Source organism: Mycteria americana, chromosome 2 (genome assembly GCF_035582795.1).
Source record: "Mycteria americana isolate JAX WOST 10 ecotype Jacksonville Zoo and Gardens chromosome 2, USCA_MyAme_1.0, whole genome shotgun sequence".
Lineage (NCBI taxonomy): Eukaryota > Metazoa > Chordata > Aves > Ciconiiformes > Ciconiidae > Mycteria > Mycteria americana.
In genome coordinates this window covers 35930889-35943424 of record NC_134366.1, presented here as the reverse complement: position 1 = coordinate 35943424, position 12536 = coordinate 35930889, and the positions used below count along the sequence as shown (strand labels likewise).

The 12536-nt window shown below is 40.2% G+C and overlaps 1 protein-coding gene across 1 annotated transcript in view; it reads left to right on the top strand.

The window, feature by feature from the left end:
* Positions 1–12536, top strand: part of RAPGEF5 (Rap guanine nucleotide exchange factor 5) — a 168669-nt gene that overhangs the window by 127123 nt on the left and 29010 nt on the right. Inside the window, exons 12-17 of the mRNA XM_075492975.1 lie at positions 3034–3112; positions 5229–5373; positions 7305–7402; positions 8192–8222; positions 9169–9247; positions 12323–12472. Of these exons, the coding sequence (XP_075349090.1) occupies positions 3034–3112; positions 5229–5373; positions 7305–7402; positions 8192–8222; positions 9169–9247; positions 12323–12472 (582 nt within the window). The remainder of the gene's footprint in view (positions 1–3033; positions 3113–5228; positions 5374–7304; positions 7403–8191; positions 8223–9168; positions 9248–12322; positions 12473–12536) is intronic.

Here is a 12536-nt window from a genome sequence, read left to right as displayed (position 1 = left end):
GAAGAGATCTAGCCTATATGCAAGCTATGGGAATCATCATTTGTGAACTTTTCTTCTTCTTAGCATTTCCTCTGCATTTAGAAGAAAAAGGAAATCACTCTGTCCACATATGTGCGACTTTAAGTCGGCTGAGTGATATACCTTGTTTTGAGAAGATTGTTAGAAGCCAGAGACTGAACAGATAGATGTATGCTTGAGCATGCAGAGAGAGGGAGATAAACAGAGGGCTTAAAACCAGTTGTAAGCTGTCTGAACCAACATAAAATTTTCATCTTCTCTGCATTAATTTTTTTGAGAGAATTGCATTAGTAATATCTGTGGCATAGTTCTTGCAAAAAGTTTAAGCAAAAAAGCAAAAACCACAAATCATAGCAAAACCAGCCTTTCTTCATACCCCAACACTTTGGGGTGCTGGAAAAATTGAAGGTAGACATCTATAAAACAAATGATCAGGTATTAAAAATAAACTTTTAAATTGGTATTTTAACACCAGTTATTAACAGAAAATCATGCGATTTTGAACAATTTTGATAAGTGTTCCTGTTTTGCTTCAGCTAGTATTTAATTTCTGTCCTGAACACATGGCTATGTACTGCTGAAACTCAGATATCACCTATACAGAGTAGGAAATTGGGGAAATAATCTGTTGTGAGTGTCTTTGATTCCTTGAAGATCACTGCACAGTCACATAGTTTAGTCAAGAACTAAAATGTGGTTGTTGACTCCAAGAACAGCAGTTTCCAAATAAATGTTTGTGAAACCTCCAACTTTTAATAGCTGCATTGTATCATCCAAAAGATGTGCAACAGAATGAATAGATGACCTTTCAGATACAGAACAAGCTGTTCACAATGTCTTTTCATTTACTGAGACAAAATATTCTTTTTATACAGAGATAATACTTTCCACCATTTTTAACAATGTTGGTGAAATATAAAGAATTTAATTGTTTTGTTTCTGAATGCAAGGGGTTTTAGCTATGCGTCTTCACATCAGGACTCTTTTTTTTTTTTTTTTTTTTTTCCCCCCCTAGACCAGCTGTGTTAAATGCATTGATCTAGCTAGATCTATTTTTTTTTTTTTTTTTTTTTAAAGACAATGGAGGTATTTTGAATCCCATGCTCACAGGGTGGGATGTCATTAGCTTTCCATCCATGTGATATCCACATGGTATCTGGCTTTGAATGATATATGGATGAATTCTTATTGCCATCCTGCACCGCAGCTATGGGGTCAATAATTTACTGACAAGGAGGTCCAGGGCAGCTGTAACTGAAATTGGTCTAAATTATTGTGAAATTGCAGCCTTGGTGTGAAACGCTGCTGGGGTGCTCTCAGTTGCACACACCTACACAAGCACTAGCTTGGGGTGGAACAAATCACAAACAAATAATGAGAAAGTCAGGATAAGGAAATCAGGGCTCAGCCTTATCTTTTTCATGTGAGATATGGTTCAGCCCCATGTGAGGTATGGGTCAGCCCCTAAGTCTTTACAGTTGTAAATCCACCACTTAAATCACAACTGCATAACTGGTACTAACTAGTAGCAACTACTTGTACTGGTAAAGTATTTTTTGCTCTGCAGTATAACTGCTATTACTTCTCTTATTGTTCAGCCTCTGTCCGTGTTCCTGTTCTCATCTGAGAAAGCAGGAGGTGCAAACCTGTTTTCTTGTTAAAGGGAACATAGTATATCTGCTGGAATTCAAAGAAATATGGTGAACAGGAACGCCTCAAAAAATCTTACCATTTTGGGAAGAAAAAAACAAAAACCCCACAAACATTTTTATTTTGGGGTTAAAAAGACCAATATAATTCTCTTGTCTGTTTGCAGAAAGCTAAAGGTTTTGTTGATTGTGAGCCAAATACAAATTAATTCCTAGATCACACATCATATAGGAGTAATTTACTAAAAGTGGAAGCAAATTTGTTTTAAGAATTGTAGAATAATTTCAGTTGGAAGGGATCTGTGAAGGCATCTGGTCCAACCCCTGCTTGAAGCAGGTCCAGTAAGACCAGGGTGCTCAGAGCTTTGCCCAGGCAAGCCCTGAATATATCTGATGTTGGAGATTCTGCAGTCTGCCTAGGCAACCTGTCCCAGTGGTTGACCCTCCTCACAGGAGGAAAAAAGATCCCTTGTATCTAGACAAATTTTCCTTTGTTGCAGTATCTGATGGTTGCCCCTTGTCATTTTGCTGCACACCTCCAGGAAAAGTCTGGCTTGATCTTACCTCTACTGTGCCACTGGGTTTTTGAAGACCACCACAAGATTTCCCCTGAGCCCTCCTCTCATCCTAGAGCAAACCCAGTCCTTTCAGCCTCCCTGCTGCGTGTGGTAGAGGTTTGGAAAAATCCTAAAGCTAGTGTGGCATGGGAATGAGGAATGAGAAAGTTACACTGAGATCCAAACTGGCAGTACTGTTCATCCTGACAACCCGAGGTGCTACAACTGCAGTGGGCAGAGACAGTCTGTCAGCAGAGAAAAAAAATTTCCATAATGTAATTAAGTACACCTTAGAGAAAACTCCTCAGCACTTAAGTGATGTCTACAAGACTAACCAGCTAAATATTTGAATATATTTATTTCATGGTTCTCAACTACTGTACGTAGATGTTAATCACAGCACATAGCAATAGCAGTTTTCTTTCTCCTATTACTAAAAGCTTTTCTTCTGAATTTCCGGAACAACTTAGCTGGTGGAAAGGTTGTTTTGCATGCAGCAGAGCCAACCAGGCTGGTGGTGTTCACGATAAGGACCCTTTCCTACCGATTCCTGAACTGTGGCTTATTTTGCGCACATTCGTGCTTGTTGGTTCTTTGAGAACTGAGGATGTACTTGTTAAAGGAACTGATCTCTGCAGTGGCGACATATTGTTAACTGTTTGAAACTTAAAGTTTGATGTATTCTGTATGTTTTGGACCTTTTTTGGGGGCGGAGGGGGTCCTATTCCTGCCATGCACACTAACAGGAGTAGATACTCTCTTCCTGCTCTCAATAATGTATTGTTGGGCTTTTTTGTCTTCATCTGCAGAAACTCTCCTGGATGACTTCCTTCTCACGTACACAGTCTTCATGACGACTGATGACTTGTGCCAGGCGCTTCTGAGGCAATATCCTTCTATTAAGTATTGTGTTAACAGGGGTCACACAGTTACACCTAGGTTTATATATTGTCAAGCCTTATATCAAATGTAGTAAATTGCATGCCTGGGATAATTAGTTTTACTCTTTGCATATTGATACTATTGAACTACAAGCCCGCATGATTATTTTGAGGTTGCATGTAAGAATAGTGAGAAAAGAGAACAATTGTCTAATATTTACTATGGCATGCTTAAAAGGTGGACTGCACCTGGGGTTTTGGCATCACACCCCAAGAAATACATGAACAAATAGGAGAAATTTCAGAAGAGAGCAATGGGAATTATCAATATTCTAGAAAAAAAGACCTACAAAGAAGGATTGAAAGAATTGGGATTGTTTTACTGAAAAAAAGGAAACTGTAAATGGGACAATCTTTCCGGTACCTGAAGAGGAAGGGAAGAATCTGTTCCCATATCGATGCCAGACAGGACAAGAGGCAGTGAGATTAAATTGCTGTAAGACAGTTTCATGTTAGATACTAGGAAATTTTTTTTTTTTTTTTTACATTAAGAAAAGAAACACTGGAGTGGAAAATGTGTGAGAGAGTAGAATCTTTGATACTGGAGACTATTAGGAAGAAGAAACTAGAAAATATATTCCAAGGATAACATAGGGTATACTTGAGCCTCTCTTAGAGTGGACTAGTTAGGTGGACTTGGACGGGCTAGTTTAGCTGATCTTTCAAGGTCTCTTCTTCTCCAGTCCAATTTTCATAAGGTTTTATGATACTTGGAATTAGATTCAAATCTGTAGCTTCCCAAAGTTCAGGTTATATTGGTTTTTTTTAACTCAGATGGGTTGTGGAAGAAAAGATTCAAACTGGAAACATTAAATCCAAATTTGGATATGAGTTCCCCTAACTGTCATGTGCCTGTAAATAAAGAGATATGTATATATACACATTCATCTATTAAAACATTTACAGTTTACATAACTGAGGAATCAATAAACAGAAAATTCCTGCTCTGAAGTTGAATGTACAAGGCTAAAGCTGCCTCTGAATAAACCTGTATCCAAAACATACACATTTGTATATGTGCATACTTACTTCACAAGAATGCTTGAAAGATGTATTGAAACAGATGTGTAACTCATAGCAGCAATGCAATCTTGTCTGCTGTTTTTGTTTAAAGATATATAAACCTTTATAACTGTTACAAAATAACACTTATAATGGGATTAAAACCTATCCAGACCTGTATGTTAATTCTTAGAATACCTATATCTATGTAACACATTTCAGAATACATGAAGAGAAAAAATGAAGAAGTATTCTACAATCTCTGCTCCTTTTATCGTGTGATAGAGTATATAAGTCTAACTTATTCTGAGATAAAAGAAGTTTGTTCTTGTGTTTCCAACTACTTCCATAAGCTATGGAGTATTGTTTGAATGAACTTGTAGCTATAAAATGAACTTGCCTCTTTTTTTTTTTTTTTCTTTTTTTCCTCTTGTGGTGAAAACATCATCTTTTCACCTAATAAAAGAAAGAATAGCAAAGGGACAGGAAAAATGTACAAAGTGGGTATCTTCTGTCATTTGGTGTTTCTGCTTTGTGAATAGAGAACAAAGGTGGAAATAGATTCTTTCACCTTTTTTTTTATTATTATTTTAATAATGTTATTTCTGCACATAGTGTAATTTGTGCAGGGAAAAAGAAACTGCCTTCCTCTGCCTGGGTTTTTTTGTTGTTGTGAATGATGCATTGTCCTCCTTCCCATAGACATTCACATTGGCATCGGTGTGCAGGACAAAGGTTCGTTCCCGGTTCTGCAGAAAAGATATGACTCAACATTGTATAATTCCTTTTGAATTGATTTTACTTTTATAGACTCGCCTCTCTAATCTATAAAGGAAAAAAATCCTGTTGGCACAGAGGATGAACTGACATTTCTATTACTGAGAATTTCATTCCAAAAACTTGATGAAATTCCTAAAGCTCCAGACAGGATAAAACATTTCAAACTGAGCAGTGTAGTGAAAAAATCTTTCATTAGCAAATGAGATGATTGCAAAGTCATTTCCATCACTTAATTTTTAAGTTTCAGTGAGACCTTATATTTGTTCCTTAACCTACTGTACCTATTGTGCTAAGAACCACCAAGGGAAAGAAGATGACTCTGATGTGTCCTGTAGGAAACGAAAAGTCTTGCATTTGGTGTCTCAGTGGACTTCTCTCTACAAAGACTGGTTACATGAAGATGAGCATTTAAAACAATTTTTAAAGGTATTGAAACACTTTCTGATGCATTTCAGCACTGTTTAATTAACATACTGTGTCTGAAAAGCCCCAACAGCAAAATCTATAAAGCATAATTTTTCATACTTAAATTTTCTCCATGAAATCTATAATATAAAATTATTTACATCTGTCTTCCTTGAATGCCTTAGAGATAGTCAGTTTGAACAGAAAATCTGTAATATCAATACATTCAATGTCAAAAACATTACTTTCAGATATGAAACTTATAGAACTCCATGCTCTCTACAAAATGGGAAAATTTAGGAAGGTAAGAAACCTACAAAGACGTGGAGGTCCTTGGACACACTGGTCGTGTCTGCCAGAACAGGGTCTACAGTCGGTATGCAGAGGATCACGGATGAAGAGAGAGTTTTGTGGTCCTTGTAAGAGGTGCTACTTTGACTGAGGAGTGAAATGCTATTCCACAGTGTTGGTCAGGTGCACGTGGAAAGCAGCACAGCTTTATGTATTTTTAATAAATAAAATTATGCCCTTACTTATTAGCAAGGATCTTCTGATCTTTCTGGATGAGTTCCAAAAGCTTTTAGAATTCCCCTGTAAATTTGCAAATAGCCGTGTCATTGCTGAGCTGAGATCCATCTGGTTGTTGAGTTCCCCCCTGTCCCACCCCGCTGGTTGAAAGATGAAAGTATTTTAGGAGGCTTTGCATGATGTTCCACCTTTCCTCATGGCAGACTCTTTGTCTGCAACTGGCGATCTTCTTAAGGGCCTTTTTGCTCTCTTCAGCCATTCGCTCAAGACAAAGGGATGAAACATTGAACTAAATTTGGAGAAAGTGTTGAGCTTCCTTTTTTGTTTTTTTTTGTTTTGTTTTTGGAGTAGGACACACTGCATATGGAAGCCGAGAGCTTGGGATTTTTGCTGTTTGGTAGTAGGTGTGTAGTGCTGTACTGGAAAGGGGACATCATTCCAGACATCAGTTAGGTTACACTGCATTGCACCTGTCTTGACGCAGGGCTTGTCTTTCTGGCCGTGGAGGTGTGTGACTGTGTATTGCCACACAATTTCTCTGCTTGAGGCTTCTGTGCAATATTAAACAGCAGTAATGTTAATGGTGGTTGAAGTTATACATTCAAAAACAATATATAGGATTCTAATCCGGAATAATTGTGCTGAGATTTATGAATGTAGGAGTGTTAATTGGGCTAAAGCAAACCTGATGACTCAGTTTATACATATGATCCTCATTTTCTTGGAAGGGAAAGGAAGGGTCTATGTGCAGATTCTGAAAAAGCATAGAGAAAATATTTCCTACAATTTCAATCATGAAGGCTAATTCGGTTTATTTACCTCTTATCTGAGGTAGTGTCTTTTACATTTAACTGAGGTTCCTGATTGATGATATTCAGACAATGCCTCCTCCAAAAGTAAGAAGTAGCATTTATTTATTTATTAGTTTACAACTAGGAGTATGTTGTTATTTGTTTGTGAGAGACAGAAACTCAATTTGAAAGGCATGCAAACATGAGGAAAAGTGAAGGAGAACATTCTCCATTTTAAAAGTCTTAACCAAATGAGTCTGTTTGTTATCATTTTGGATAAGTGGTGATGGTGTGGTAAGTTCTCATGCTTCAGAATGTGTTCTTCTGACCTAACCCAGATTTTGTGTAACAGCCACAAGTGCAGTTTTAAATCTTGCTGTTTGTAGACTAATGAGTGTCAACATTTTGCCCTCTCGCTTGGTGATGATACAGAGTGTTTTGCCAAAGGCAAGCTGAATATTGACCAGTCTGGAAATGTAAACAGGAACATTCTCTCCTTATGGGTCTTGCATAAATATAATGATGAATTTTGTTTTAGTAGGCTAGTGCCTGAATTGATTTAGACCACTGATGTGATGCCTTAGATTTATGTTTGAGTTATCAGATGTTTGCAGATACTGTTTTATTTTGTAGACGATATACAGGAATGTGTTAGATGATGTGTATGAATATCCCATTCTTGAGAAGGAACTGAAAGAATTTCAGAAGATACTTGGGATGCATCGTCGTCAGTAAGTATTGATTATATCTGTGATCAAGTCTCCTTTTATTTAGACCGTAATTTATTTTTGTTGTCATCTTGCTGTAATTCAGTAAAGATAAAGTGTTGAGTGATACAAGTACTACATTCATTTTTACAAATCATCTCTTCTTTAAACTAAAGCTAGATTATTCAATCTTCTCTGATGTTTGTTGGGTGGTGTGTGTGGTTCAACAGTCACTCACATCAGTTTTGATTGGGCTGACTTGCAAGTAGAGTGATACTTTGTGGAAAAGCTGGCAAAATTTCCCTCAGAATCTGCAGTCTGTGACTTCGGATGGTACATTCATTCTCATTCTCTCTCTGCAATCTGCAGTACTGCGAAGCAAATATCTTTTGCAATAGTCGTCTCAGGGTTATTATTTTACTAATAATTATGGTATTGGTAAAAGATATTTCCTTGGCATGTTTTTCCAACAAATGGAGTTTGTTTCTGTGGTTTGGCCATTGGGGAAGTGGAAAGAGCTGTGTCCTGAGGGTGACCCTGCCTGCTTACCCAGGGGCCTGAGCTGCGTCCATGTTCTCCAGCAGCTCGCGGGCTGGCAGCATTGCTTTTCGCTACATCAATTGTGCAAGTCACAGAAAAGTTTCCTGGCTGAGCCAGGTGCCCTTAGCTTTCCCTGAAGGAGCTTTGCAGCCATTCTGCGGTCACCATTTAATGTTGAAGACTTTCTGATGTTGTAAACTTTGTAATAGCTAAAACTTCCTTTTCTTAATCTTTGGCTGGAAAGAATAATTTGGATTTTCCTTTTTGTTTCAGCACTGTAGATGAGTATTCGCCTCACCGAAAGGTAATGCGAACCTGATTGTTGCTGGTTGCTAGATAACTTATCATCTCACTTCCTTCCCGTGTGCCCCCTTCCCTCTCTTTTCTTGTCTTCTCAATTGAAAGTGACTGGTGGCCAAAAACATGACAGGATACATCAGTGAGGTTAGACCTGCAATGTTGCGTAAAGAATTTTTTTTTCCCTGCCAGTGCAGCCTCGATATCAGCTGCGTGAGCTAACCCGCAGTGGCTGTGACAGTATTAGCATCTTAACAAGATGCTCTGAGATGTCAGAATTTGGGAGAGGCCTGGGAGCATGTCCCCACCGGGCTGGAGAGATGTAGCAACCTGGGCAAACCAGGCTGAGCACAGGCATTGACTATGGATGTCAAGCAGACAGAGCAAAGGGGGGATTTGTTGTGGCAGGGACAGAGAAAGAAAGAGAGGAACATGAATCTGTCTATTTAACCAGAGGGAGAAGGTGCAGCTGGAGAAAGTTGGCGTACAAACTGCACAGAGGTGAATTGCTGTGCTCGTCAAATTTACTGGGCTGAAGCTGAAGTGTGTAATAAGCTTAAAATGTTACTGTGGAAATGTGGAAGGCAGAACATGAGATTGTAGTGAAACTGCTAAATAGGCTGATTGGTACATAGGAAACATATATAAGAATAAGCATATAAGAAATGGGCTGTGAACATGGCTACAGAGAACCTTGAATTGTGCAGGCTGCTTAGCCTCGGCACGTCCCGCTTCCTCCGAAATCCCCACCTTGGCCATTATTTAGTAAGGCATATCCCAGTTCACTGGCCCCAGAAAGGGTGGGTGGATTTCCTATACAGAAACCTTTTTGGCCAGACGTATGGGCCAAATTCATGTGTTCTGTGAATTACTGCTTTGTAAAGGGCAGGGATGCAGAGAGTCATTGTTGTCTTTTTTTTTTTTTTTTTTCCCCCCCTCCCACTCCCTTACAGAATAAAACCTTTTTCCACCAGTTCAGTCTAAAGGAGAACTGGCTGCAGCACAGAGGAACGATGAATGAAACAGAAGAAAGTAAGTATGATTGAAAGAGTGGAGGAAAAACTCCAAAACTGCAAAATTGTTTTTCAAGGGCTGCCCATAATGTAGGTTTTTTTTAAACTGACATACAGCTTCTGAACACGATCTTAGGGCCACAAAAGAAGAAAGATTTGACCGTGTAAGGCAACCTTCATGCCTCCTAGTTTGCAGGGGTTCAATAGTGACGTGGTATCTCAAGGGCTTTTTGCCCCCGTCTGGTTCCTGCAGCCTGTAGCAGAGGTGTGTGCCTCCCAGGAGTGCTGGTAGCCCATCCACCAGGCGTTATTGCGGCTCCATTTCATGCTCTCGGTCTCTTGACCTAGATCTTCGTTGCACAAGGTGAATGAATAAGCCTGTCACGTGAAATGGGCCAGGATCTGCTAACTCTGGGAACGCGCCTTAGTTCCTTCTCTGCTCAAAAATTGTCTCCGTGTGAAGTGCAAGGTGCCACTTCACTTTAATGTCACCCATTTCAAAATGCAATTTCCCTTCATAGCTACTAATGCAATAACACAGTGAGGCTGTCACCTTCCTGTAATGCCTGTACGAGGAAGGAGGCAGAGAGGAGGATAACACTGTGTACACAAGCAGAGAACAGGCAGAAGGACCTCCTACCTGGAAGTCTTGCCCTTTGGTGATGTATCTTTGTTTCTCACCGGGAACAAAACTTCGGAAGTTCACTTGGAGTCAGGATATTTTTAGTGCTCATTTGTGACAGAATAAAAACTGAGCTCCTTCAATGCCAAGTCTTTCCACACAATATGTGCTGCTGATAGATATCCTCTTTCCGTGCTTCAAATATAAGGTTATTTGAGATTTATGTTATCAAGGCTGCTTCTAAAAATGGCATTTCTGGATGAGAACCACCACACTCATTCTTCTTCTTAAAAAGTCAGACACAGCTCATGAGTAAATGTGGAGGGAAATGTACTGGCACCAGACAGGGGACAGACTCTGTGGCCGTGGGGACAGAAAGGGCGGGACCCAGCAAGGCCAGCCCCGACTGGGTTAAATTGCTTTTATCTCACTCCTTGAGAGCATGAGCCATGGAAGATGGTGGGATTGAGGGAATGAAATAGCAAAAGTGGAGTTGGGGAGAGGAGAGACAGATGCTGAGGGTGGACATCTAAGTTGGTGTGGTGGAGTGCTGCTGATCCACGGCGCTTGTGGAGGGTGTGTCTGTCCAAGCCGCACCATGCCACTTGACCGGAGGCATTTTATCCCCTAATGTAAACATTACCGGGGTGACTTGCGACCCATGACCACTTCCTCCCACGGGCATTCCCTCCTGCACCTCACAGAGGAGCAGCACAGGCTCCTGGAAGAGATGGCATGGTCCATGCCAATAGATATCTCGGATAGAACATTGGAAAGGTGTGTGGGGAAACAGGCTTTGGGAGAATCAGTATGATGGTTGTGCTTGAGGACCTGCCCTGTAGATTGGTTTAGTTCAATGTTAAACAAAAGATATGTCAATAGCCCAGTTATAAACATATTGCTGTCATCTTCCCCTCCCGAATGACAGAGAGGAGGAGATTTCAAACAAATTCACTGTAAGCAAGTTGTGCTGCAGTCTGCATATGGAGTCCAAATATTCCTGTCAGATTTTTTAAAATTTATTTTTCTACCTAGTAATTTAGAGTGCAGTTTGATGTCTCTATCTTTTCATGAGTTATATCCATTCTGAAGAGAGATTCTGCCATAGGATGAGCATCTGATTTACTGTCTGTCAGCAAAGACAGGTTAAGAAAAAATTATAAAATCAAATGACTTTTCTTCCCCAAGGTTAAACGTTAAGTTTCTCCTTCCTTCTCATTGTCATTTTTTCTTTACTACAACACACAAAAAAAGATATTCACGAGGATAGAGTTCTTAACCACTTCTGGCATGGTCTTGGTTAATGAAAGTGCCCTGAAGCCATGAAGATTTGTAGGACAAGCAAAGAGCTATTGCTACATACATCTGTCAATAAAAATAATTTTAAAAATACAGCATTTCTGGAGAAGAGACGTTTTGGCTTATACTGACATGGTAGCAGCCTGTCTGCAATAAGAAGTACTAGAGTAGAAGGAAATGGACAGTTTAATTAAGCACTGAAGTGAGTATGAAACCAAGAGTTGTGGCAGTTCTTATTAGCAGATGTTGTAATTTTTGAAATATTTATGCAAGTCTGCAGCTCTGTTTCTTCCCTTTTAAGTATGGCAGCTCTATTTCAAAGAACTGGCTACAGCAAACTCGGCAAAAGATGTAAACCTAAAATTCTGGCAAGCAAAGGGAGCATACATCCCTTTTGTAGGAGAAAAAAAATACTACCTGAGCTGAGCACAGCATTACTGCTGGGAATCTCCCTCTCAGAGCCTAACCAACTCATAGACCTCAGTGGAAGTGATGAGCCCATGGAATTTCTCCAAACCAGTCCCTTTTATGTGTGCTGTAAGTGATTCAGGGAAAGAGTTGTCAGAACTAATTGCATTGCTGTTCAGGCAGCCTCTGCTGGTGCAAAAATACCGTGGCAATGCAAGTAGTTTAGATGTCTAGACAGATAAGCTAGCGGGAGTGGTTGAAGACCAGGGAGTGTGGCTGAAGACCAGGGAGCGCTGTTCTTGCGAAGCCTCCTGTTCCAGGTGGAAGTGGAGGTCCAAAATAATTTCTGCAGCAGATGCGAAATATACTGGAAGGACGGTGATTTATCTGAACCTAAAAGGAAGGAAGAAAAGATGGCAACAGCTGAGTTGGCAGAGAAGATAGGCAGTAGAGGAGGTTGTCTGTGACGAATCCTCATGGTAGGAAGTCTTAAATAGATAGGTATTGCTGAAGTGCAGCCGTGGGGGTCTCTGTTTCCATTTGCTTGGCTCTCTCATTTCCCAGGGAGAGGAGGTGGGAAGGGGGAAATGGGGACATTTATACTTAGTTTCCTGTCCCTGTAGGTCAGGGTGCAGCAGCTGCCTTTCCTGCAGCCGCAGCAGCCAGGCAGCCGAGGCATTGCCATGGTCGGGTCTGTGAGATTCTCCCCTGCTCTGTTCAGGTGTCTCTGCCAACTGCTGAGCGTGTCTTTCTTCCTTTGTGCAGTTTTCTGCCGTGTGTATATAACAGAGCACTCCTATGTCAGTGTGAAAGCTCAAGTATCCACTTCAGCTCAGGAGATACTGAAGATTGTAGCAGAAAAGATCCAGTACCCGGAGGAGGAGTTGGCGCTGGTGACAGTCACGTTCTCTGGCGGTAAATAACTTCCCTTCATCTGATTACTTACCTTTTAGTGCATCATGTAAGGGAGGGCTGACAT